Source organism: Meriones unguiculatus, chromosome 20, assembly GCF_030254825.1.
Source record: "Meriones unguiculatus strain TT.TT164.6M chromosome 20, Bangor_MerUng_6.1, whole genome shotgun sequence".
NCBI classification, from domain to species: domain Eukaryota; kingdom Metazoa; phylum Chordata; class Mammalia; order Rodentia; family Muridae; genus Meriones; species Meriones unguiculatus.
In genome coordinates, this window is record NC_083367.1 from 56,803,967 (window position 1) to 56,831,950 (window position 27,984).

The 27,984-nt window shown below is 48.0% G+C and overlaps 1 protein-coding gene across 1 annotated transcript; it reads left to right on the forward strand.

The window, feature by feature from the left end:
* Positions 1 to 305: 305 nt before the first annotated feature.
* Positions 306 to 27,984, forward strand: Thbs2 (thrombospondin 2). Its single transcript, XM_021644010.2, has 22 exons — positions 306 to 585; positions 2,972 to 3,120; positions 4,445 to 5,001; positions 6,417 to 6,501; positions 8,290 to 8,486; positions 10,045 to 10,185; positions 10,850 to 10,946; positions 12,434 to 12,604; positions 12,860 to 13,036; positions 13,823 to 13,996; positions 14,143 to 14,270; positions 14,347 to 14,499; positions 14,872 to 15,090; positions 16,627 to 16,734; positions 17,333 to 17,492; positions 19,425 to 19,543; positions 20,222 to 20,456; positions 22,128 to 22,355; positions 22,758 to 23,029; positions 23,551 to 23,648; positions 24,786 to 24,925; positions 25,994 to 27,984. The coding sequence occupies exons 2-22, from the start codon at positions 3,069 to 3,071 to the stop codon at positions 25,999 to 26,001; spliced, it is 3,519 nt and encodes a 1,172-aa protein (XP_021499685.1). The 5' UTR covers positions 306 to 585; positions 2,972 to 3,068; the 3' UTR covers positions 26,002 to 27,984.

A 27,984-nucleotide genomic window follows, 5' to 3' on the forward strand; every position in this document is an offset into this window, starting at 1 on the left:
CCAGCACAGCAATGAACTTACTGTCTGTCCACTGTCTTTTTGTGAGTCTAAACTACTCACTTAGTTTAGAAAAGCCCAGTATCACACTGGCTAATTTGAAACACATTTAAAGCATAGAATTGGCATTTTTGTTTCTCCTCAGCAAAATAGGGAGTCCCAGCCAATCTTGCTGGTTTTATTTATAGCATTTTATTTCCTGAGAGAAGACAGGAAAAGTGAGTCTCTGCCTGCCCCTCTTGTCTGACTCCTCCCCGGGCCCCTGTCTGGAAAGCTTTGGGTGGACTTGTAGGAGGGGCTTCAGCTCAGAGGGGCTGGATTTGGACTGGGTAGCCAGGTACTTTGAGCAAATGGTGAGACCAGAGGAGGAATTATGACACTCCTTCAAAAGAATGAATTAAACGTGCCTCCGCGTGTGTCTGATTGACAGGGCTCTTGGGGAAAAGGCGTATAAAGGAGCCGGTCACTGCCTGGAGGCAGAGAGAGCATCGACTGTCAACAGCCTCCCTGGCCAGGTCACTCGGCTAGTTTCCTCGGGACAGACTCAGAATACTGACATCGGTCGTCATTCATTTTCAAATACATCAGGTACCTTTTTTATTTCTAAAAAATATTTCATTGGTCGTGTGGTATTTTTTTTTTTTTTTTTTTAGGAAAGTGCAGATGTGGCCTCTGATGTCTTGCAAAGTGGCTTCCTCACCCCAAGTTTGCCCTGTGTAGGGACCTGCCAGGAACTTTTGTCTCCAGGGTCTTTGCCGGTCCTGCCCACAGCAGGAACCCAATGAAGGGAGCGTCTGACTGGCTTCATTCCTAGGGTGGGAAGGACACATGGTCAATTTCTACTTTAAAATAAGAAGGTTCTCCACCGAAATTTGTTACGGAGGAGGAAGCAGAGAAAGGACTGTCAAAGGATCCCTTAAAAACATGAAAATAATTAGAGGGATTATAGGGATCCTGACTGAAAACATTTTTAACATCTGAACAAGTGTTGCTGTCATTATAATATGGGGGGGGAGGGTGTCACTGAAGGGAGTGTGTTTGGGTTGCTGCTTGGATAATTTGCATACAATAAGAGTTGGTAGCCTGGGGCAGCTAAAAGAAAATGGTGTGATGGAGGAGGTAGAGAGGAGGCAGGCAGAATAGCAGGGGTTGAAAGGGCATAGAAACCACCCAGCAAAGGCACTTTCACTTTGAATGTTCTGTGAAGTGAACCCTTTAAAGACCTATATAAGTTGTGATAACAGCCTGTTGCAGAAAACCTTCATGAACATCTACCCATAAGCCTGCAGTGTGGACTTGTGGTCAGGGAAGAGTTCAGAGGAATTGTGTGAGTGTGTGTGTGTGTGTGTGTGTGTGTGTGTGTGTCTAGCTTGGATGTAATTGCACTGGCTGCTAGGAAGCTTGTTTCAGAACTTTTCACTCCTTTGTCCCTTTTTGGTTTGGGGAAAGCAACAACATGAGATAGGATCTTAATTAATGACTGATTATTCGTGACCCTCCTGATTGGGGTTGACTTTTCACCCAAACACAGGTTAATGTAGTCTGCTTCTGCGTGTATGCTGGACACCTTGAGCTGTAAAATGTCATTTTGAGAGGGAGCTTGCCTTTGCAGAGCCAGCATCTTATAACTGTCCTTGGGATAAGGTGAAAGTTGGGGTTTGGGGTTCAAAGGCAGGTGTCCCAAGGCACACACCTTATTAATGACTCAAGGAGAGGGAAGGCTAGACTCTGAATCTTCAGGTGTGGACTCTGAAGGTTCTCTGAAGTGCCTGACAGGGTCTGCCTCACACTTGAATTCTCAGAGAAATGCCACTTCAAGAGGTGACATACGAGCCCTCCAGGTCTTGGTTAGCTGTGCCTCAAATAGCTCCATGAATATTCATTTGCTTAGGGTCTCTCTTTAGCACCCCAGATAGGCTGATATTTTAAGAGTAAGTTTGATTTTTTTTTCCAAGCCATGGACAAGGAAACTGAGTCAGAGGATGAAAAGTTGGGTGGCAAGGCTAGTGTTCAGAGTTCAGGTGAGACGGTAAGTTTGGTTGCCTCCTGCAATTTGACCTTGCACTCAGCACATTAGCACTGGTGACTGCTTTAGGAGCCAAGCCCAGGTCCTTTGAAACTGAGGGTCTTGCCCGATTGCTCTTTTCTGGGGAGGAAACTTTCCCTCTGTGAGGCCACTGTTCCAGCTTAGCAAAGTGTTCTGGAGACAGGGACTGCTTGGATGTCCTTATCCATGAGAGGCTAAGCCGTTTTAGCCGTCTAACAGAGATGAGGGACTGCAGTGTATGGGTCTGTTTCCACAGGGCAGGGTGTGACAGGCCATAGCCCCGTATGCCTCTTGGATGGGAAGCTAAGACCAAAGCTCAAGGAAGCCGCTAAGGAGTTAACAGAGGAGCCAGGCTCCAGGCCAGGCCTCCTGACTTCTGATCCAGAGTCTGCTGAGCCAACTTAGAATCCCTGAGAATGGAAAAACAGGCCTGCAGGAGAATAAATCCTTGCTGAGTGGAAGTTTCTGCTTGCCCTAAGAAAAATGCGGAGTTTATGCCTAACTTCAAAATGCAGTCAGTATTGATTGTGTTTAAATAAGTTATGCATTTTCTCGGATAGTTACATAGAGCGCCTTTTCAGAGTGTTCTAACTCTGCAGGATACTCCATGGGTCTAGGTCTCCTGGACTGAAATCTTGGCAACTGGTCTACAGCAGAGTCTCACGGAAACAAACAATGCCCTGGCACAGCCTCCACTTGCCCCTCCAAAGAGCAGGCACAGTCACAGCCACAGGACCCCCAAGTTGTCATGGTGATACCACAGCAAGGGGGCTTTGAACCCCCTCACCTCAGTGTCAGGGAGAAGCAGTGGGGTAAATGCTAGTAGCAGCTGGAAGAGCCTAGCTGGGAAGGAAGTGTCTTGTCTAGAGCTTTGCTTCCCACAGATACATTTGCTTCTGATTTTTGTGTGAAAACTGTTTTTCAAAGGTCACGTGAGCAAACTTCCCAGTGACACTCAGGCTGCAGCTGTGCAATCATCACCCACGAGACTGGTTTTCTCCTAAGTGTCACGGGTGGAGACAGGATGCTCTGGGCACTGGCCCTGCTGGCTCTGGGCATGGGGCCAAGAGCTTATGGTGAGTATGGACATAACCCATGTCTCTGTTTGTAGCGTGTCTTAGCTGCAGGCCAGAGACAGCATGCAGTTGTAGTTGCATCTAGCACACGGAGACATGAAGCTTTGTCTTTCTTTCTTTCTTTCTTTCCTTTCTTTTTCTTCACTTTTTCTTTTCTTCTTCTTCTTCTTCTTCTTCTTTTTTTTTTTAAGACAGGGTTTCTCTGTGTAGCCTTGGCTGTCATAGACTCATTTTGTAGATCAGGCTGGCCTCGAACTCACAGAGATCTGCCTGCTTCTGCCTCCCTGAGAGCTGGGATTACAGGTGTGTGCCACCGCTCCCAGCACATGAAGCTTTCTTAACTTCTGGTAGATAAAAAATATTTATGGACTTTTGGGTGGTCTGTCTAGGACAGAGAGATTGTCTTTTGGAAGTTCGAATAAAGACCTATGCAGTGCAGCAGTGGTGAGGTATTTATTTGCTTCACATAGCTTGGCCCTTGTGCGTTATTATAATTTATAAAAGAATTTATAAAACCTGCCAAGTTTAGTAGCAATGGTCACAGAGTCTAATTATCTTGTGTTACTGTCAATATCTTTATTAAAATGATGATCTTTGTGCCTCTATAAGCAGTAGTTTAGTCTGTTATCAGTTGCTAGGCACTTGGTGAGAAGCTTTGTTTTACCGTCCTCGTCTATTATTTTGAATTATTGACCCTGTTTAACTGTGGATGAGATCCTGGTGACTTTTCTCATTGGAAGTTGGACGGTGACTTCAAACACTCACTGAGAGCATGCGGTCCATTGTTGTCTCAGATCCTGGTCTGTAGTGCACTCTCTTTATCAATAATCACTGAAGGCATTTCTGCAGAAATGAAAAGTTGTCTACACCATCTCCTTAAAGCAGACTATCATCCCAAGAGCGCAGCAAAGGATTTAGTAGATACTAAAATGCCACGTGCAACAAAGTCAAAGGCCTCCTTTTATTCAGCCTCCCTCTTCCCCAGTCCCACGAAGGAGGGGAGGCTGTGCTCAGCCCAAGTCTGGGACAAATAACTCCAGAGGTCAGGGGGTGGAACTCAGAGGCCTGGTCTGCAGTGTGTGGTGGGCATGCGCACACTGCTGGCATTCATGGATGGCGGCATGTTCTGGGTTCATAGTCTGCACTGTAGCCCTGGAGAAAGTCAGCCTCCAGCACCGCGGGGAGGCTGCTACAGCTCAGCCAGGGTTGGGAAAGATAGACACAGGGGAGAAGCCCTTGCGAGCTTGCGGCCCTCCGGCCTGCAGCCCAGAAAGCCTCAGCTTCAGCCTGTGGGTAACTGTGCCCCTGTGATTCCCTTCGGCAGCTGCTGACCACCGCGAAGACACGTCGTTTGACCTTTTCGGCGTCAGCAACATTAACCGGAAGACCATCGGCGCCAAGCAGTTCCGAGGGCCTGACCCCGGGGTGCCCGCTTACCGGTTTGTACGGTTTGACTACATCCCCCCAGTGAACACAGACGACTTCGGCAGGATTGTCAGGCTGGCGAGGAGAAAGGAGGGCTTCTTCCTCACGGCTCAGCTGAAGCAGGACCGCAATTCCCGGGGCACACTCTTGGTGCTGGAAGGCCCCGGCACCTCCCAGAGGCAGTTTGAGATTGTGTCCAATGGCCCAGGGGACACCCTGGACCTCAACTACTGGGTGGAAGGCACTCAACACACCAACTTCCTGGAGGATGTGGGCCTGGCCGACTCCCAGTGGAAGAATGTGACCGTGCAGGTGGCCAGTGAGACCTACAGCCTGTATGTGGGCTGCGACCTCGTTGACAGCGTCACCCTGGAAGAGCCGTTCTATGAGCAGCTGGAGGCAGACAGGAGCAGGATGTACGTGGCCAAAGGTGCATCTCGCGAGAGTCACTTCAGGGTGTGTATGCAGCACGGCAGCCGCGGGACAGAGCTTGGCAGGGAGCTCATGGCACGGGGCAACTCAGGGCAGCATTTGTGTTCCCTTCCATAGGGAAACATGTAGCACGTGCTGTGGCCCATGTGTGCACACTCTACACGCCTGTACATACACGGACACGTGCATGCAATATCACAATGCTCTCTTGGGCAGCACCGATACTTTGACCTTCACAGACATGTGCACGCTCAAGCGTGTGAACGTACCACACATGTGCCTGCACAGCACACACACCTATACATCTGCCCCGAGTGTCCGCTGGTATAATGCACTTGCTTACACAATATGTGAACACACCACGCATTCACACTCCTTGCACAAGCACGCAGAAGCATGCATACCATGACCACACACCCTCACACATACACACATTTGCACATGTGCGCACACAACAGACACATTTGCACTCATAAACATAATACTGACATGTGGAATTACACACATACACAAGGGACACATAAGAACTTGTGCACACACATGTACATCATGCTTCTGTACACATGGCACCTACGCACGCACATATTCATAACCATCAACTCAGTATGCACAGAATACATTCTCCTAAGCTATGAGAAGCGGGTCTGTGTCAGGGTATACTGCTCTTGGATACCTGAGTCAGGTGCTGAGATTCCCAGAAACTCCAAATCACTTTACTAGGCCTGAAGCCACATCCTAGCCCTTACTCTGGGAATGAAGCAGTTGGGGCGCTAAGGAGGGACTGAGTCCCTCCAACAAAAGCTGCTGCTTTGTGGGTGGATACCTCCCTGTCCCCTCGCTGCTGCGGCTCAGGAAATTTGGATCCTTCTAAAACTGGGAATTTAGAACCTGCATTGTTGGGTCTTGGATCTAACTTTATTAAATCCGGTGTACAGAGAGCTCTTGGATTAAAGGCGTATGCTAGGGCTGGGTGAACCACACCATAATCACCCGTTTACAGTAAACAGAAAGGTGTTTCTGAGACTTGAATCACAAGCAACAAGATGCAGCATTCCACTCCCATGTGAGGATATTCCCCAGATGTCTACCTGGTAATATACAGGGAGCAAAAGTTGCCCATCCCTAGGCCTTCCTCATTCTTCTCCAAGGTTAATCTTCTCCTAGTTAGAAATATTTTTATGCTAAACCTTTGTATGCATTTGTGTGTGTGTGTGTGTGTGTGTGAGAGAGAGAGAGAGAGAGAGAGAGAGAGAGAGAGAGAGAAACTAGAAACATTTTCAAACTAACAGGAAAAAAGTAACTGATATAAAGAGACTTCAGACACACTGGGTAAAGCAGAGGTGACCCAGGGCTATTGGAATCTTCTATTCTGCATTTATAAAGTATCATCAGTTCCCATTGAGTTTTTATGCAGTCCGGTTGCTCTGTCTTCCCTCCAGGGCTTGCTGCAGAATGTCCATCTCGTGTTTGCAGATTCTGTGGAAGATATTCTAAGCAAGAAAGGCTGTCAACACAGGCAGGCAGGTGCGTGAGCTTGGATCTAGGAGTTTCTGTTCTGTCCAGGTAGGTTGCTCCTGGGCCGTGTGTGTGTGTGCCCTGCTGGAGACTTGGGTCAAGTGCTTTTATCCTCAGTGGGTGAGTTTGCTGGGCATCTTAGATTTCCCAATCTTTGAAAATGATAGTCAATGATCAATTCTGAATAGATTTTAAGAATAACAATCCCATTGGGGGGGGGGGTCTGAGGTCACAGTCCAGTCCATGATCAAGACCACTCATACCTTTCATGGCTTCCAAACACTTTCTAACATGTAGGATTCTTCAATAGGTTGTTCTAGGCTTAGAGTTACAAGTCAACAACACATAGAACTATTAAAAGCAAACACTTAAACATTTCTGGAAGTTCTGAGCCATTCTTAAGACAGTGGACTTCCACAGAAGTCTAAATCTGTTCCCTTAAGATGGGGAGTAAGAACGGACTAACTGGATCTATGTTCTTCCATCCATAAGTCAGGACCCACTGTAAGTTCTCCGCTCAGAGTTGGGGCCTGCCAAAGACTCCCATTCTTCTTCATAGGTCACGCCAGACTTGAAGATTCCAGCAAGCTCCTGAGGCTGGCCTCAGAGTGTGGCTTCTTTGACGTTTCTCAAAATGAGAATCTCTCTGTTACAAGGCTAAGCCACTCAAATTTCATTTCAAATTTTCAAGCTGCAGAAATTGGTATAGATATGGGAGGTACAGATTGGCTCAAACATTTGTCTGTCCAACCCCATCCATGGTAGAGGCAGGGTGAACAAAGGCACAAATTAGTTCATTCTGCTTAACTCTAAGACGTGAAAAAGAAATGTCTTAGATAAGCTAAAGATTTTAAAAACGTAAATGATGAATAAAATTCTCTTGAATTCACTAATTAAGAGTGCCCCTGTCTACTGAGCTATAAAAATACTGATATTTGCATGGCATTTTGTGGTTAGTGGCACACTATGGATTGCAACAAGAATTTGAGCCCAAGTAATGAGCAGTCACCTGTGGAGTGATGCTTGTCACCCCTGCCTTCCCTGGAGCTCCTCACTCTTTTCTGAGGGCGACTCTGTTTTTGGACTTGTCTCAAAGCACCTTGAGAATTAAGGGGTCTTCTGTGTGTGCATGGCGCAGGCAGACTCCCTGTGATTGCACCAGGACCATGAGTGTCTACCTTTGCTTTGAGGAGCCCTTGGGCATCAGAGCATGTTGTGTGGAGAGCAATGAGTGTTGCCTGGAGGTGTCATGTTTCTGGTGTGAAGATACCTGAGTTTGCTTTTATTCTGAAAGGAAGCCCTAAGAGCTGGCCCTCAGGTTGAAATGGGGCATAGGGAAGGTGAAGGGAGGAATGAGTACACGGACTGTGTGTTGGAGGGCAGACTTGCAATTAACGATGAGGACAAGGCACTGGTCCTCAACTCAGTTTGATTGAGGTGTGTGATGTGTGGCCCTGCATTACAAACGACTTGTCTCCCATAGCTTGCCCTACCTTTCTCCATTCCCAGTCTGGATCTCTGCCCTGTCAAGGGATGATATAGGCATACGATATGGGACAGGTTCCTTTTATCAAGTCCGGGTCTTTCCTGGAAGCAATTGCTACCAAATGCTCTTGAGTTTATGGATACAATTTAGCATGTGGCCACTCCAAGTAAGCACAGATTTTTATGGGTTCCAGTTTATAGCTAAACCCCAGAGTCTGTGCTCCACTGACCATGTCAATGGGTTCCAGCTCACAGTTGCAGCTTTGATACCACAGAGCCTGTGCTCCGCTGACTGTGCTTTCTTACCTTTAGCTGAAGTCAACACCATCAGTGAGCACACAGAGACCCTGCACCTGAGCCCTCACGTCACCACAGATATGGTGGGCCAGGGTATAGAGAAGACCCAGGAAGTGTGCACACACTCCTGCGAGGAGCTGAGCAACATGATGAACGAGCTATCTGGACTGCACGTCATGGTGAACCAGCTGAGCAAGAACCTGGAGAAAGTGGTGGGTGCCTGGTGGAGGGTGAGGTGGTGATCGAGGGTGGTAGGAACAGAAGGCAGTCTATCAGGGAAGCCTCAGTGGCCAGTCCTCCTTGGAGCCTTGCGAGACAGCTGGTCAGGGCTCTGGGGACTAATGCTTCCCTACTTTGGAAAAACTCTGGTTAGAAAGACACACGAAGCAGATGTCCAGGTCAGGTCCCTCGGGAACCCCGTTACTAGTGAGAGGAAAGACGGAGAGATGCAAGAAGTGTTGCAGATAAAGACACAGTCTGGGGACAGAAGCGCTCCAAAACAGATCTGTGGTTCTGGGAAGTGCAGCTCCCGGAGAGTAAAAGGCATCCATGCAGAGGAAGCCTTGTTGTGTGAAGGGCTGAGTGTTGAGAGGAGCAGCCCAGGCTTGAGAAATGCCTCTGCCTCACGATTTTGTAAGGCTGACAGACTTGAACGTGTGGCCCAAAGTACGTGGAAGCAGGGCGAGTGTTCTGTGGCTTTGAAGAGGGAGATGAGAGTTGTACTCTCTTTTGGCTGTGCTGCCCTGCAGTGCCTGTGAAATCATGAGAAGCAGTAGTGGGACAGGGAGAGCGCCACTCAGACACTTCCTAAAAGGCTCCTTTTATCGCTGAGGGAGAAAGGCCCACCCCAAGGCCTGTGCAGAGTGCTCTGTGAGGCTGTCTTTTGGGCATAGTTCTCTTCCACTCTAGTGTGCCTCCCCAGGTGGCATCACTTAATTCTTTGCTTGGTGCCTGGTGATGGTCCTGGCCCTTGCCCGATGACCTGGCAACAGAGCTCACAAGAGATAGGGGTTGATCCCAGGGCTGGGCAACTTCTCTACAGCTGCAATGTATTCCAGTCTCGGTCCCTGAACATGAGGTCAAGGATTGAGGGATGTGTGAAACCCTGAAGCTGCACAAGGCCACAGGGATGGCATGTTTCTGTGTGTATTTGTAGTAGAAGGTTCGTGACATTCATCTGATCCCTAAAGACTACCCATCCCCCGCCCTTCACCTAGTCCACCTTGGGGGAAACCTATGGGAGTGCTGAGACAGCCAAGGCAGATGTTTAGTAGCAGTTTATGGGAGTTTATCTGAGTTTTAGCTTTTACCTCCTTTTCCTGGTATAATGTTCGGATGGCCAGGATTATGGCTGTCTTCTTCCATGCTAGTGCTCATCGCCCATCATGTCCTGCCTGCTGAACAAAGGAAGCGTGGGTGAATTCATGAATTGGCCCCTCTCCCCTGACCTCTGCACACTGTGCACAGTGGTGGCTTTGCTTTCATCTATGAGCCATGTTCAGCCCAGGGGTTGAGAAGGTAGTGCTTATGGTTGTCCGTGCATTGGATATTAGCTGTGAGATGAGAAGAGGGACGGAGGCAATAGAGACAGACAGTGCATATAGTTGAGCTCTGTGATGCAGTCTTTGTTGCAATGTTCATGTGGGTCTGAGGCACCATCTGTCCTCATGTGGGGTTACACCCACACCCGGTGGTTTCGCTGCTAGACCTAAGCTCCTCCATGAAGGAGGACCATGGAATTCTTATCCTAACCCTCACCTCTGTTTCCAGTCCAGTGATAACCAGTTCCTTCTGGAGCTCATTGGGGGCCCTCTGAAGACGAGAAACATGTCAGCCTGTGTGCAGGAGGGCCGGATCTTTGCAGAAAATGAAACCTGGGTTGTGGACAGTTGTACCACGTGCACCTGCAAGGTGAGTTCCAGAGACAAGTAAGTCCTCCTGCGGGCAGATGTGCCGCCCACAGGGCGGACATGCTCAGATTGCCATATGCATATCCTAGGGGCTATGGCTTGCTCAGTACATTTGTACAAAAGGTGTTCAGATACATGTAGGGCTCAGCATGAGAGCCTCAGACATAGAAGTGAACATAAATGTAACGTAAATTGACCTCTTTGTGCTGTGCAAAAAGAAACGACAACATGGAGGGTGGAGTGGCCTGTCTAGCATTGTCCAGCATCATGGAGAGAGAGAGACAGTGGGAATGGAGCTACCTCAGGGCTCCCATAGTTTGCATTTGATCCCATCCATCTCGGACAGGGCCACCGTGCTCAGCAGAGAGATCAGGAAAGCCTGGCGATCATCAAGAAAATGTAGATGGTTTAGTTTCTTTTCATTGTTCCCTGTCTGTGTGTTGACCTCAGATATTGGGCGACCTGGAAATGTCCTGTCATCTCTTTGCTCATGGTGGGAGGACAGAGCATCGGAGCCATTGGGTCTGCTCCAACCCTGTATTTGAAGTAGAATTTGTCGACAGAAAAATACCTAGCCATTCTACCGACCCTTTCCCATCCAGCTCCTGTGACCGTGTCCTACAGTCAATGACTGTTTTCCACGTATTTTTTATCTATGCCTTCAGAAATTTAAAACAGTGTGCCACCAGATCACCTGCTCGCCTGCGACGTGTGCCAACCCATCTTTTGTGGAGGGCGAGTGCTGTCCATCCTGCTCCCACTGTGAGTTGCCTGTGGTGAACATGTTGTGAGTCCTCGGGATTGCATCTGTGTGTCTGTTTTGTGGTTTGAATAGAGGAGGGCGAGGCTCAAGTTCCTATAGACAGGCAGCGGAGGGGAGCAGAGGTGGGTAAGGCCCACATCAGCCACCAGCGAGTGGCCGGGAAGCCATTGAGAGCTCTAGAAATTAAGTGCCTGCAGCTGTTCTGGCTCATGGCAGACAAGGAGGCCCCCAGTGACCCTTGAAGGGACTAAAGTTCCAACTCCCAGGCCAAGAACAAGGCCCCTGTGTCAGTAGCCACTGTGAGTCAGGAGCTGCCACTAGACCTGGGCTGAGTGAAGACTGGACAGTTGCTGTGTAACCCATGATACGGTAAATAAACACAAAATCCGGAGTCTGTTACTCAACGATGCATTCAAGTAACAGAGACATGGTCCAAGTGACCCAGACTGGAACTATGGCGGGGCCAGTTGTGTGAGGTCCGGCACTGTGGGGACAGAGCTGGACTAACATTAAGGAGTCCCAGAGGTGCTCTAGAGCTCCCCGCCTCCCTCAGAATTCCCCAGCAGTCTGTGGATAACTGGGCCAATGATCTGGATCTGGCCTCCAGCCGATGCTCAGTTACAGCCTTTCCTGCATGGGTGGGCAAGGCCTTCCCACCCAGTTGTCATCCCCTATGTCTGCGTGCCTCTGCTCTGGTTTTATTCTGGTCTTTTCTTTTGGTCTTTGTCCAGAATCTCAGCTACTTGCTCAGCACAGCAATGCTACTGTCACAGTGCTGGGTGCCTGAGCCTGCTTCTCCCACATTGGTGAGGATAAGGGTACAAATAGACAGCTTGGGTATGACAACCTAGATGCTCTGGCTGCCTGCACTCAGTGTTGTCTCTTACAGCTGCTCTACTTTCTTTCCTTCATTATCCAAAGGGACCCCTACTGGGAGTCCCCTATTAAAGAGCACCTACTAAGAGACCTACTGTGTGCTTAGCATAGGCCCCAGCACTGGTATATTATATCCTGTGTGTCTGTGAAGAATTTATTCTAGAAGAATTGCCTTTTAATTGAATCTTCCTTAGTTTAAAGTGTTTGGAAATAAACTAGGCAACCTGTAATTTCAACAAATGGTTGACATTTTATCTTATATGAGTCACCAGAAGCTATGTAGAAATGTCCTCGTGGTGACTTTGAAAATGCCTCCTGTAGACAAGACTCAGCATCCTCTTTTGGAGCCATCTCCTCTACTCTGTGGACCAGCTTCCCTGAACACATCTAGATAATTCACTTTAGTACCACTCAGTGTTCTCTTCCCTGTGCTTTGCTCTTCCCATGGAAGGCACCCAAGCCCTTGCCCAGGTGGTAGGCCTCTGCCCATAGAAGTCTTCCTGCTAAGAAGTCTCCAAAGCAGGCCCCACATGGTCGTAGGGCCTGACCTCCCTGAGGCCTGTGGAGAGGGAGGGTACAACCTCATGTATATGTGTACCTTCTTGGCTAGCTACAGACAATGATGAGGGCTGGTCTCCGTGGGCAGAGTGGACCGAGTGTTCTGTCACCTGTGGCTCTGGGACCCAGCAGAGAGGCCGCTCTTGTGACGTCACCAGCAACACCTGCCTGGGCCCCTCCATCCAGACAAGGACCTGCAGCCTGGGCAAATGCGATACGAGAAGTGAGTGTCCAGGGCAGGGTGGACGGTGTCCCGCGTGGGTATGCCAGCAGCAGCTATTTGCTGGTGTCTGGAGGCTGCGGCCTCAGGGGAGGTTTTGCCAAGTGAGAAGCTTTCTCTTGCATGAAGGTCATGTTCTCTTGCTCACCCTCCCCAATGGAAACAGGGATTAGCTGGGAAGGCAGATCTTGGGGTTGGGGATTGCCCAGCCCAGGGTCACAGCCTGAGACATTGATCTCTTCTTGCTTCCTCTTATAGTCCGGCAGAATGGTGGCTGGAGTCACTGGTCACCCTGGTCTTCATGCTCCGTGACTTGTGGAGTTGGCAATGTCACCCGCATACGTCTCTGCAACTCACCAGTGCCCCAGATGGGTGGCAAGAACTGCAAGGGCAGTGGCCGCGAGACCAAGGCCTGCGAGCGTGCACCGTGCCCAAGTGAGTAGGTGATTCTGGGGGTGGTGAGGGGGTGCCAGCTGCTGGTAACTAAGCCCTGCCCCAACCTAATCTGGTTACTAAATCAAAAGCCAACATGGCTTCAGCAGTGAGTGTGGCTGCTCTGTTGCTCTGACATCAGTGCCTGTCACAGGTTCCATACCCTGACTTCCTGAAGTCCTCTGTACCTTTCACGGATCAGTCAAGCAGACAGAGATCGTCACCTATAGAAAAATAAGCCAGAATGTGAATTTGGACCTAAAGCAGGAAATGAACAGAGCAAGTCTCAGGATAGGGCTTTGCCCGAGTCATACCAACATGCTGCTCAGGAGACAGTTTAGCATACCAGGCTCTCCCCAGCAAGGCTGGGCTCTCATGGAACACTGGATGCAGGGGGATTGCTTCCACAACAGTGGAGTGAACCCAGGTCTTCACTCCCCACCTGTCCAATGCAATAAGAATCAATCCCACAAAGTGTTTCAGATTAGAGGCCCATCTGTGCTGGAGGCCTGGCTAAGTAAGGAAATTCGGGGCTTCTGGCTAGAAAGGATTGTTAAGTATTTTCTTTGAGAGGCAAAGCCATCTGTCAGCATCTCTGTAACCAGTATCACTCCCTGAATCACGACTGGAAATTCACAGCAGGCTAGCTCCTTCCTTCTCACTTACACACCAGCTCCTTCAACTTCCCTGGAATAGCCAAGATACCTCCTTCATCTTCCTGCTGCTCTTGCCAATGCTCGCCATAGACCCAGCCCTCTTCTCAGCCAGCTTCCCTGGTTCTCGCTACAGTCGATGGCCGTTGGAGCCCCTGGTCCCCTTGGTCGGCCTGCACTGTTACCTGTGCTGGAGGGATCCGTGAGCGCACACGGGTTTGCAACAGCCCTGAGCCCCAGTATGGAGGGAAGGACTGTGTGGGGGATGTGAAGGAACATCAAATGTGCAACAAGAAGAGCTGCCCTGTTGGTGAGTAATGGGCCGTGTCTGCTTGTGTGTGTGTGGGAAAGGAGCTGCCCCACCGGAAGGTCACAGGGCATGCACGTTTGAATGTGTGTATGCCCACATGTGCACATACATGTAGCGTGTGTTCTTAACCCACGTTCTCTATGCAGATGGGTGCTTATCCAACCCATGTTTTCCTGGAGCCAAGTGCAACAGCTTCCCTGATGGGTCCTGGTCCTGTGGCTCCTGCCCAGAGGGCTTCCTGGGCAATGGTACCTACTGTGAGGACCTGGATGAGGTTGGTACCTCCGCCTTGGGCAGCAGGGTATCCTGTGGAGATCTGGAGAGAGGCTAATGTCCATTTGTCCTCACAGTGTGCCGTGGTCTCAGACATCTGCTTCTCAACTAACAAAGCTTCCCGCTGTGTCAACACCAACCCCGGCTTCCACTGCCTGCCTTGTCCCCCACGCTACAAGGGGAGCCAGCCCTTTGGGGTTGGCCTGGAGGCTGCTAGAACGGAAAAACAAGTACGTGGCGCTGGCCTTACCTGTGTTTCTAAAGTCTAGGCAAGTGGAGGTGGGGTGGAAGGGAAAGGGCAGCATTGTTGGGAGAGGGGACCTCTTGGGCTCTGTTCATCTCCTGCTGGCACAGAGGAATCCAGATGTTTTCATGCAGAGGGCCTATGTATGCACTTCAGGGTAGCAATTCTGCCTTGCTCCTTACTGGGACGCTCTAGTAGAATGCCCGAGGCAGGGTAGGGATATTATGTCTCACAGTTTTAGAGGCTGGAAATCCAAGACTGAGGACCAGGCATCTAGTTCATGCGTTCTCAAGGGTGCCAGCGGCCATCATCTTCCCCAGTAGTCCTGTCTGTAGCTCATATTGCTCTCGCTCTTAAGGTGTGTGAGCCCGAGAACCCCTGCAAGGACAAGACTCACAGCTGCCACAAGCATGCCGAGTGCATCTACCTGGGCCACTTCAGTGACCCCATGTACAAGTGTGAGTGCCAGACGGGCTACGCCGGTGATGGGCTCATCTGTGGGGAGGACTCAGACCTGGACGGCTGGCCCAACAGCAACCTGGTGTGTGCTACCAACGCCACCTACCATTGCATCAAGGTGAGGGTCGCACTCTCTCAGGCTGAGAGCCAGGGTTCTGTGCTTCGGTCGTTCTCAGAGGTCTTTGGTCAGCATAGGGGGCTGCGCCTCCACCTTGTCATCAGCATAGGGTTCTGCCGGTCGATCCTGCTTCATCGGTGAACAGACCCGTCCTCTCCAGGCAGGGTAAGGGTTTGCTCTACCACCCCAGTCCCTCTTCAGTGACTCACTGCCAGGAGAGACGGGCCAATTTGGAAGCAATGATCTAGATAGCGAAAAACCTCCAAATTGTCTCATTCCTGCCTACGCTCTGCATGAACTTCAAGATTGGACCGTGGCACTGAACTCAGGTGGCCTCTCGCTTCACCTTCTTTCCACCCCAGGGACTGTTATGGAAAGCAACACACGCCCCGTGGTGCTTGCTCCTGGGCCCCGAGCCCGACAGCAGTGAGGTGCCCAGCCTGACTCCGTGGCTGGCCACAGAGTGTAGGAGACCAAAGGGCCCCAGACAAGCTTTCCTGCTTGGGATCCCAGCAAATGTTTTTTTTTTTCTTTTCTTTACAAAGACGCACGTGTGTGGCAGGGTGTAGTCGTGTTTGGGGAACGGACATTTGATCCGATGCAGGAGAGGCTAATACAGGTTTGAGCCGCTGTGGCCTCGCAAGCGGAAGCGCCGCAGGGTTTCCCACCCAAGACGTCACTTTAAAAACATAATTACATGTGTATTAACTCATTTTAAGTTAGAAGTGATGAAGTTTCAGTGCAGGGATTTCTTCTGTCAGAGCCTCTTGAGTGGAGATGGCAGGTATTGGCTAAACACTGAGGGCTTTCACGGAAACTAGGAAGCAGCACACACACACACATAAACACACACACACATAAACACGCACACAAACACGCGCGCACACACACACACACACACACACACACACACACAGGCATCAATGTGGTTGAAACCAAAACTGCACTTCCGTGCCCTGCTCGTCTTTGGCTCCTCAGCCGGTGCCCTGTGGCTCAGGTTTGGGTCACCGTACAGTGGACGGAGCAGAGCAGCTCTCCCGCCGTCACACGTATCGAATGTGGAGAGCTGGCGTGGAGCTAGCCCTGCCTCCTGAGCGTCTTCGTTCGAGCGCAGGAACTGCAAAGCCTACGCCGCTGAATGCTGCTCTCCAGTGAGGGCTGAGCTTGCGTACATGCTGCAGCTCTTGGTTCACTGAGTGAGGCTGTGGGAAAACCAGGACGCTGCCCTTCCACATCTCTGCCCTCACCCGCCTCTGTTCTCCCAGGTGTCTGGCCCGTTCCTGAGGCCTCTGGGCTCAGAACAGGGCTCCTTTTGTCTCTGCTCATGTGCAGCACCGACATAGTTCCCAGGGAAGGACTTAGGACAGCATAGGTCCAGGCCGGCTGGCTCCGACCCTCGTTCTTCCGCTTCTATCCGAGGACTTGTATCAGATATTCATACCTTTGGCTTCCTGAGTCTTGTTTTATTTTTCCCTGCGTTGGAAAGCAGGACGCTTTGGAAGGCTTTCATGCTCGTTATTCCCCCCCAACTCACAGGACAACTGTCCCAAACTGCCCAATTCCGGGCAGGAGGATTTCGATAAGGACGGGATTGGAGACGCTTGCGATGAGGACGATGACAATGACGGTGTGAACGATGAGAAGGTAGGATGGCGCCGCCCTCAGGCACCGAGAGCTCAGAAGAGGGGGCTCTCGACTGCTCTTCTGACACGTTTGTGAGCACCTGAAGCCACCAACAGAGACAGTTGTCACTGCAAATGCTTATTAGCTGGTGCAGGAACTCCTCCGTAACTTCACTTTCTTTAATTGTACTTAAAAACAAAACCTTACCAGTTTCCTTTTCTTCTGGCGAGCTGTTTCAGGGGCAAGACTAGGGTGCTGCAAAGAGGAGGTTTAGCGTGGGGCTCGCATAGCTCCCTGAGGATGGGTTCTCTATGGTGAGATTCAATGTTCTCCTCTGTCTGCTTTCACATTCTTTTTCACTCACCCCATCCATCCACTCACCGGCTCTCTAATCCCTGTGAGGTTGAGGAGACTGCTGCTTTGCAATAGGAAATGCCCACATTCGTAAGATAGGACAGCTGTGTACATCACTGTGAAACCACGTCATGGGAAACAGGGCCCGTGGAGACCTGACTGGCTCATTTTCTTTGTCGGTTGTCTACTCATAAGCACTGAACTGTGTTACGGCTCTGATGTATGGTCTGTGTTCTTTCTGATGTCCTTTTCTGGTGTTTTTTAGGACAACTGCCAGCTTCTCTTCAATCCCCGTCAATTAGACTATGACAAGGATGAGGTTGGAGACCGCTGTGACAATTGCCCCTATGTGCACAACCAGGCACAGATTGACACAGACAACAATGGCGAGGGCGATGCCTGCTCTGTGGACATTGATGGAGACGGTCAGCGGCTCAGCTCACCTTAGTGACACAGATCAGGGTGCATGGTTATGAGTGAGGCAGTGCTTGGCGTGCTGAGGTTCAGAGCCACAAACCAAGCAGCCATAGAAAAGGAGATTGCATTCACTGAGCATGTACAGTACAGACTTTTAAATTTTAATTTATTTATGTGTGTGTATGCGAGAGAGAGAGAGAAAGAGGATGTGTGTGAGGATGTGTGAGTGTGTGGGTGTGTGTGAAGGTGTGTGGAAGGAGGTGCTGCCCGCTGTGTGTGGAGGTCAGAAAACAGCTTTCAGGAGTTGGTCCTCTCCTTCTGCCTTCTTGAAGCAGGATCTCGGTGGTTTCTGCTGCCTGTGTGCTCCAGACGAGCTGTTCTGAGAACACCCAGCAGATTCTCCTGTGTCTTCCACTCATCTTGCAGACTGCCATTACAGATGCTCACCACTGCATCTGGTTTTTGTTTGTTTGGTTTTAATGTGGATTCTGAGGATCCAACTTGGGTCATCAATGTTTGTGTTATAAGCACTTTTACCCACAGAACCATCTTACTGACCCTGAGACCTTTACCATGCTGTTAATCTAAACAACAAAATTATAATATAGAGATGACTTTCCAGTATGTAGGTTGTTTGTAAATATCTCTCCCTTTTGTGTAATGGATTCACACATCTGGATTTGGGTATTTCTGTGGCTCCTGGTAGCTACCTTCCATGTACACCAGGGCCAACTGCAATTTTGAACATTTTAGAGGAGCCCAATTTATCTATACACTTATGAAACTGATTCCTTAAATAGCTTGCCTTTTCCCACAAGCCTCAGGTTCATTCTTGGAAAACCACAGTGTTCTGTATTTTCTTCCTTTGATGCCAATCCCACAGCTGCAGTGAACCCTCCATCTAAAACATCTGAGAACTGGGGTCCTCGCCTCGTCCATCTGCTCCCAGAAGGCATTGAGGGGAGCTGTTTGTCTCCCTCCATTCTGGCTTCTCCGTGTTTACTGATAAGGCCTAACCACAGGGCTTGGGTCCCCAGACAGATGGAGTGATTCACGGTCAGTGAGCTCTGACCGTACTGCAAGTTGGCACTTTATCCTGAGACTGGTGGCCTCTGTGAAAGAGCCCAGAGACCTGCCACACCACACTTGGAACTCAGTCACTCCTTTCTGGGGGTGTTGCAGTAGAGCCTCTGTGTACCCCATGAGTCTCACACCCCTCCTCATCCCTTCCCAGCCTGAATTTCCTTCATCCCCTCTGACTCACTCTACCCATCTCGAAGTATATTATCCTGTAGAACTTCCCAGTCAGCTTCTACATCCAGCGTTATCCTCAGGACAGCCTGGACCACTCTGCCTTCTCAGAGCTTGATGCACTCAGCAGGCACCTCATGTCCGTCCTAATGTAGGCTGGTGCGTCTGTTGCGCTGAGTGGGGTCTCTGGTTCCTGTGCCCCCTCTCTCTATATATATTTATATATTTAATTATTATCTCTCCAGAACTGGTAGACTTTCTTACCTATTTTCAGACTTCCTAAAACCCTTGCCCATCTACCTTGTACATATTTGTATAATGGATGGGTCAGCATCATCCCGAGGTTACCATGTTCCTGTGACTTAGCACATGCTTTCTGAGATCCCAGTGGTAACACCCAAAGCAGCATGCTCATAGACATGTTACACTCATCCTCTCCTACCTGGGCATTACTGCCCAGAGAATCCCAGACACTTGTTGTATTTTAGGTTAAGGGAACTGGAATTTTTTTTTCAAGACAGGGTCTCACTAAGAATGGAAAATGTATCATGGACTCTTCCATGAATCTAATAATCTTTACATTTTTGACCTATCCTAGGTGAAATCTTGTCTGTATCTTATCCAGTATGATGGCGAAATGATGTACTTTCTTTTTAACTCAGTGTATTACCACTTTGTTTCATCAACAGATGTTTTCAATGAGCGAGACAACTGTCCCTATGTCTACAACACTGACCAGAGAGACACAGATGGGGATGGCGTGGGTGATCACTGTGACAACTGTCCTCTGATGCACAACCCCGATCAGGTGATTGGATGTCTCCACACAGGGGTCTGTGGTCCCCAGCTGTTGCCTAGAGAGGAGCCTTTGAGAGCGACCAACATCTCAGGTCACCCTCATCTCTTCTCAGGGCGTTCCTCCTCCTCAAACAGCCTCATAAAGATGCTCCTGTGTGGTTCTCATTGGTTCTGCCAAGCATGACAGCATAGTTTTCTATAATCTCAGCTGGAACCTCTTAGCCCAAATCTAAGCACATTATATCTAGGTGGCCATAGGCCAAGGAAGGAAGTGGCTTTCCCTCACTGTCTGGGGGGAAATTGGTCTCCATGGTTACCCTGAGGCAAACCCAGAACTAGCTACATTTCCAGGCCTGCCCTTGGAAGGGACAAGAAGAATATGAACTAGAAATACTATCTGCTGAGTATATAGTAACAAATGGTGGGTATAGTGATTGCTGAGTGGTAGTTAACTACAATAAGTTCCCCATAGGATGGGGCACAGGATAAGAGATTCTGAACCCAGGCATCTGGATTCCAGGCTCTTTTCTGTGTAGACAGTAAGTGCTATAGCATAGGGCATTTTTGCACCTTGGCTCCAGTGCTGGCCTGTAACACAAAGGGGAGCAGGTCTCTAGTCTAATACCTGAGTCTTCATGTGCTTCCTCAGGCAGTATTCATGGTGTTCACTTCCCACTCTTTCCCCCAGATGGATCAGGACAATGATCTTGTTGGAGATCAGTGTGACAACAATGAAGACATAGATGATGATGGCCACCAGAACAACCAAGACAACTGCCCATACATCTCCAACTCCAACCAGGCTGACCATGACAACGATGGCAAGGGCGATGCCTGTGACTCTGATGATGACAATGATGGTGTTCCAGATGACAGGGACAACTGCCGCCTTGTATTCAACCCAGACCAGGAAGACTCAGACGGTGGGTGCCTTCCTCGGTACATATGTGTGTTGCAAAGCGCATGCATAGTCCCGCAGAGCCAGAACTTCTCTGGTAATAGAGCTACTTTAAAATTGGAGTTAGCAGGATGGCTATCTTAGGGTGCAGGGCACAGGGGTGGCTGGTCTTCTGTCTAGCCTGCTTGGAAGTTTCAGCTTCTTCTGTGTGTTTAATATTCACCCAGTGAGAGGGGTGAAGTCTCTTCGTGCCAGGATGAGGAAACCTCTCAGCACCTGCATACTTTTGAAACTCTTTGGCAATCACTTAGATAGAAAAAGGGTTCGTAGAACACAGCCAGTGACATGACTGGGTGGTGGTGGTGGGGTGTTTATTGTTTTATATCTAATACCTAAGATAGGGAAAGTGTAAAACAAAACGGAAGGTCTTATGTAAATCAGGGGTCTGTAGCTGTGCAGGCTCTGGAGGAAGTCACACCCCAGGCAGGACTGCAGTCCCAAATAACAAAGCACGCAGCTGTGCTTGGTATTGGGCTGGTCCTTACTCCCTCCCAGTGCAGGATGATCCGAGCTCTGTTTGGAAGACGCTTATCCTGAACAAATGGAGACCAGGAGTCCTGGGGTGTCGAGCCAGGATGACTCAGAAGCACGTGAAAAGGCTGGCCAAGGCCCAAGGGCAGCTCCAGGATCCTCCCTGCACAGGGAAGAGGCCTTTCAGCAGAAAGCTCCCAGCTTGATGCAGGCAGTGAGAGGTGGGGTTTGGCTCACCTAGGAAGGAGCTGGAAGGAGAAGCTAGGAGTATTTTTATTATTTTTAAGATGTTGTTACTGAGGCTGGGGAACAGTTTCATTGGAAGGGTACTGGCCTAGCATATACTCAGTACTACACAGACAAGGCCATAGTAGTACCGCACCTAATAACTCAGGAGGCAGAAGCAGGAGGAAGCCAAGTCTTTTTTGGCTCCATAAAAGCCGGCTTGAGGTGGGCCTGTGCTATGATACCCTGTCTCAAGGAATAAACTACACGTACCCCTAATTATATATTTCACACAGTAGGGGAGCTTGTGATACTGGATACAGAACGGGACACTAGTTGGAAGAATTGGAGAATCAAGATACCAATCTAGACACCAAATATGGTTTCTTTTCTTCTTTTAGAAATAAGGGCAAAATGCCTGTTGCCTCTGCCTTCGGGCATCTCGCCATGGCCAAGGATAGGGCAGCTGTAAGATCACCAGGCATGACCTGTCCCTCTTTGCAGACCAACCCCATTGGGTCCACTCTCCCTAGGGAAAGTCATGTGTGCTGGAAAGGTTCTGCTTCAAATACCAAGTAAATTAAAATGGTTCCAGTTACAAAGAGCAACAATGAGACATGAGCTTAAAGAGACATTGGCAGCAGCCAACTTTCTGTTTTCAACTCTGAGTGTGGGGAGCTGAGAAAGCAGAGAAAGAAAGCCTTCTTATGAAGGCTTTACCATGCCATGTTATCCTTGGCTGCCATGTTTGCAGTGTCCCTGGAATTCCTTATAGCTCCACAAGCTCAAAGTTTTGGAGGCAGTTAACCTGCAATCTACAATTAACTGCGAGTTGTGCAGCCTCAGACCTTGGGGACCCAGAGATCTCTGCTTATATACGTGAAGACAAACGCAGCTAACCTACCTTGTATGCCTGAGTTTTTCTCTTCCTTATCCACAGGTGATGGCCGGGGTGATATTTGTAAAGATGACTTTGACAATGACAATGTCCCAGATATCGATGACGTGTGCCCTGAGAACAATGCCATCACTGAGACAGACTTCAGGAACTTCCAGATGGTCCCTCTGGATCCCAAGGGAACCACACAAATTGATCCCAACTGGGTAATTCGTCACCAGGGCAAAGAGCTGGTGCAGACAGCAAACTCGGACCCTGGCATTGCTGTAGGTAAGACCGTGAGTGAGGTGGTGTGGCTGAGTGGCCAAGTAAGGCCATGTGGACAGGATTCAGGATAAATTTTCGGATAGCCTTACCCTTTCTTGATGCTTGGAACAGTCTCCCTTCATAATCTGGTTAGGGGCTCTTGGAAAACACAGGTTCGCCTTTCTGGCCTATTGAATTTGCTGTTCATTTAAACCAGTTCATACTATGGACCCTCTGAAATGGTATATGACACAGTGAAGCCTTTGCCACAAAACAGTCAATTGGGTCCCAAGTCCTGTAACTTTTGGTAATCTGCGAACAGCATGGGGTATTTAGACCCATGTTTCTGTGACATGGGTCCCTGAGGGGCCTTCTGAGCTGCTTTTCCCTGGGCCTCCAGATCATCTATGTTTCCTCTGCACCCAGGTTTTGATGAGTTTGGGTCTGTGGACTTCAGTGGCACTTTCTATGTCAACACTGACCGGGATGATGACTATGCTGGCTTCGTCTTTGGCTATCAGTCCAGTAGCCGCTTCTATGTGGTGATGTGGAAGCAGGTCACCCAGACCTACTGGGAAGACAAGCCCAGCCGGGCTTACGGCTACTCTGGTGTATCACTGAAAGTGGTAAACTCCACCACTGGTACTGGCGAGCACCTGAGGAACGCCCTGTGGCACACGGGAAACACAGCAGGCCAGGTGAGGGCCTGGGCAGTTGATGACCTCTTCCAGACAGACCCCCAAGCTCCTAGCCCATTCTGGAGAGAGACACCCTTCTGTTCTCATTAATTTTTAATCAAGTAGTAATCACTTTAAGAGTTGGTGTTGAATACCCACTTTATTAAACACAGCATGCCCGTGCTTTTGACATGGTTAGCAGGATTGAACACATGGCCAATGCCGTGCAGAGACAGGACTTGACAGTGTGAGTCCTGTCTATAGTTCCACCTCCAAGAGGCAGATGATATGACTGTCTGGGCCTAGTGGTCTCAGGCTCTTAGTGCTAACTGTAACATTCTCTGTGGTGGATTTAGGTGCACATTGTAGCATCCTGTAGGTGTATGTAGCAGGGTAGATGATATATGGTGTTTAAAAAATTACAGCATACACAACAAAATGTACCAAAGAGATACCAAGTGGGATTGCTTTACATGGTCCAGGAGGAGAAGGATGGTAGAGAAGCAGGCATCTTACCCATCAACAATGTTGCTCTTCCACAGGTGCGCACTCTATGGCATGATCCCAAAAACATCGGCTGGAAAGACTACACTGCTTACAGGTGGCACCTGACCCACAGACCGAAGACAGGCTACATGAGGTGAGGGTGCATGTCTGTCCAGTGATAGGCCTTTCGGGACCCTCTTTTCACTGGATGGTCTAATCTTCTTTTCCATTAAATAACCACTCTGCCTTTCCATTGGATAGCCAATGGAAAGGCCGGATGGCTTTTTCACTACATGAACAATCTTCTTTCTCTATCTGCCTTCCCATTGTATAAGTATGCCGTAATGAATTCTTTTAGTCTTCTCTGGATTCCTTAGTTTTAAATGCCTTTAGTCATCTATCTTGCATCCTTACTCTACATTACTTACTTTAAAATCTTGAAAAGTAAACTGTGTCTTAGGATGCTTGTTGGGTAGCAGACAAAGAACTCCACAACTATCTGGGTAGAATTCAGGATTTCATGCCTGATAAGGAGATGCTGTCCCTCTGAGTCACACCCAGCTGCCTGGTGTTTGTGGATCCTTGGGGTTTCAGTGAGGGAGGTGTAGACTGGTGTTTGGGAGGTGATGTCTCTGCAAAGATGTCCCATCTGTCATGTGTTCCATCTGAGAATTCTGTGGCATCACTTTCCACTCTGGGCCAGGAAGATAGAGTTCTGTCTCCACCCTCAGGCAGCTTTTACAATGGGACAAAGAAGAGACTCAGGATCCTCATGGAAAATGAAAGCTATGGGAGCCATACTTAGGGAAAGACCTGGCTCCAAGGAAAAGAAACAGGCACCTACTCCCCAAAGCAATCAGGAAACACCATTCACTTTTCACACTGCCTTGGCTCTTAAAGGCAACCTACTAAAAATATGGGTGACTGTAGTCACACACACCAAGGGTGCATCAGTTTTGCCTGTGAGAGGGAATGGGCTCTTTAGATTTGATTGTATGACAGAACTCAGTGTTCCTAAAGGGAAGGCAAGTCCTAGTCCTGCCTCCTTGATGGAACCTGGAGTGGAGGGTGGGGCCACAGATCCCTCTGGACTGGGCTGAGTATAGCTCAGTGGTAGAGCACAGAACACTTGGTCAGCATATGCAAGGTCATGCTTTCACCCTCAGCACCAAACAGGCAGAATGGATCCCTCTTGGTCAACAGCTGGCATCCAGAGCCAGCCACTGGTCTCAGGTAAATGTGCTGCTGAGTTCAAGTTCTCTTTCATCCTTTACTTCCTTTCCCGTTTCAGAGTCTTAGTGCATGAAGGAAAGCAGGTCATGGCTGACTCAGGACCAATCTATGACCAGACCTATGCTGGTGGACGACTAGGTCTGTTTGTCTTCTCCCAAGAAATGGTGTACTTCTCAGATCTCAAGTATGAATGCAGAGGTGAGTACATGCTCACATCAGGGAATGTTCTCACAGAACCAGGACAGGCTGGCATCCACTTTTCTATCTACAGAGGCTTCACTTCAGGGAAATGAACTGCTGCTATGAGTTAGGGCTTCCTCTCTTCCCAATAAAGATATAATTTAGGCAACTTAAGTTTGTTCCTTCTTTTTCTTTCCTTTCTTTCTTGATGGCTCTTTTTTGTTTTAAATTAAGTCTGGGTGTCTTTGGTAGGACAAATATTTTCTATCTGTCACAGGCTCTACCTGCCACGGTAATGAGTTCTTTCGTTTCTTGTTTCCATACCTTCTGAATTTCTAGGAGCATGTTAGATTATTGTCTTCACTAAAAATTGAAAGAAAAAAAGGAGAGGAAGGAAGGGATGAGGGAGGGAAGAAAGAAGTGAGGGAAGAAAAGAGGCTAGAAGTTTATTTATCTGAACCAAATTATAAATCCGAAAGCAAGCTTGACTCTAGTCTGGTCTAATGACATGCCTTGTACAGAAGTTGGCAAAGCTCACAAATATTTCCCAATGCTCATACCCTGAAAACAATACACAAATCAAAAAGAAACAAAAGTAAGAACATTATTTTTGCTCCTTCTTCCACTGAAGGTCTCTTTCTTATGTTTGGATTTCATTGAAGCTCTTTCTTTTTTTCTTAATATAACCACTCATTAATCCACTCATCTATGCATGCATCCTTCCAAAAACTTATTTACTCATCCATCCAAACACCCATTCACCCTTTATCTTTCTGTTCATTCACTCATCTCTTATCTGCTCATTCATCCAAACATCTCTTGGTCATCCATCAATCTTTTCTACTCATCTTTCAATGTATGCCTTCTTAAAATTAAAATGATGATATTTGAGGTCATAGGTAAAACAGATGCACATAATATTAGCACTTGGGAGCCTGAGGCAGGAGGATTGCTTCATTTGAGGACAGTCTGAGCTATATAGTGAGTTCCAGGACAGCCTTGTCTTCAAGTATGTGATGAAGAAAATAAACATAATAAAATACCCCTGGTTGCTTCATCCTAATCCCATTGTTCCTTCTCTTCTAGATGTCTAGAGAACAGGGCTACAGTTCCAGCAATGTGCTACAAATACTGTTTCCTAGACACATTGGTCCATCTTGGTACTTGCAGCTTTTTTGTCTTGCGGCATTGCCTATTTCTTGACCTTACCTGAGTGGATCTTCACCTCCTTCGTCAGCACCAAGTCTAAGTGCCCTCAAGGAGTTAACATCAAGGGAGCTCCAAAATGAGCATCTAGCCTGCTATTGGAAAGCATTTTGATGAAATATGAGACATACTGTGGAGTGAAAACCGAGCATGTTTTTGCATTGCCTTTTCTTGTTTGTTTAAAAAGAATGACGTTTACATGTAAAATGTAATTACTTACAGTATTTATGTGTATATGAAGTTGAAGGGACTATTGTGTTTAAGTCATTCTCATAAATTAAGCATGAAAAAATATCGCTCACCTACTTTCAGTGCTTAATGTTGTCACTGTTCTTGGATTCGTGCTGTTCTACAATAACACACAAATCCTGTGAAGTTGATTATGAAGAAAGATCAGGTGAACTTGGCTGCAGTAAGAAAGAGGCCAGAAGGTAGTCTCATGAGATTGTGGCCCCTTGTCCAGTGCTGTGAAACACTGACTAATAAGAACATAGAAAATGATTGCAAAATTAGATGAAAACCACTTTTTTACTCCTCTTGGCCCACAGTTCCAGCTGACTTGATAAAGAAAGCATGTCCTTGCAGAGGGGAATCTTTTGGGATTCCAGCTCTGGTTTGTCAGAGCTTTCAGAACAAAATCTCAGCATAAGTAATTTCCTGTTAAGCTGGCTGTGTGGGTTGGGCCTTGTGGAACTCTCTACCTGGCTGGAAGTCATGGCTGCTGGGATCTCTGTCTGGGCATCCTTCCCTGTCCCTGCTATTAGGAAATAGACTGTCGGGAAGTTGGCAAATGCACTTTGGTACCCTACTCCTACTCTAGGCTTCCAAATAATACAAAAGTTGCTTTTGCAGAGTTTGGTAACACATTTTATTAAGGTTCCAGGTACAGTTGTTTTGTTATATTTATTAAATGAATTTGGAATGTAGCTCCACTCACCGATAACTTATTTTAAACAAACAAAGTAGCAAGTATGTAGTATAATTTCTAGAAATAAACAGATGACAAGGATATAATGATATAGAGATACACTTGCCAAATATCTGCTGGTTGAAATACAAGGCTCTATGTCATGATAAAATGGAACCTTAATATAAACAGTTGCCAATGATTTCAATTCAGTTCTTTCTACTGTTACCTATTTGCTGTATATAGGTTCTTTTTATTTTAATGCTGAGGGAAACATCATTTTTTTTCCAGACACACCCATTAATCAGTCACATCATGGCAGTCACATGCTTGATTTAGATTATTTTATTTTTTTTTGCTTTAAGCTGCATGATGTCCCAGCAGGAAGTACTGTCTCTTTCACTCCACATGAGTTCAGTGGAAGTGCATCTTGTCCCTCAGGTGGGGGTGAATCATAATCCCCCTTTTGGTAATGGCAACTGCATTCCTAAGTCAGACAGAAAGAGCCCATGACTTTGGTCTGGGCTTCCACAGTTTGTCTTGACGAATTATTTGTGTTGGCGCCATTGAGGGCGAGTTTCCTTGTGTTTTGTTATCCTGCACTTTTTACTTTTGGTGAAACTGTATTCCCAAGGCCAACGCGGGATTGGGAGACTTCTGGCCATGAGGATGTGAAGGGCATTTAGTCTTTCACTTGGGGCATTTGGTTGAATGGTACAAGGTGGTGGGGAGCAATGTGAATACGTTCAATGTACCATATTATTTTTGTAAATTATTTATGTAGTTTTAAAAACCAAGAGCTTCTCATATACATTGTTTTTTTTTTTTTGCCAAAGATTGTAAATATTTATTTATTTGTTCATTGGGTCAGATTTTCACCACTGAAACCCTACGTTTAGCTACAGCTTCATTTTTATAACAAAGATTAACAACAGCAAATAAATTATAAAAAGGTTTCTATTAA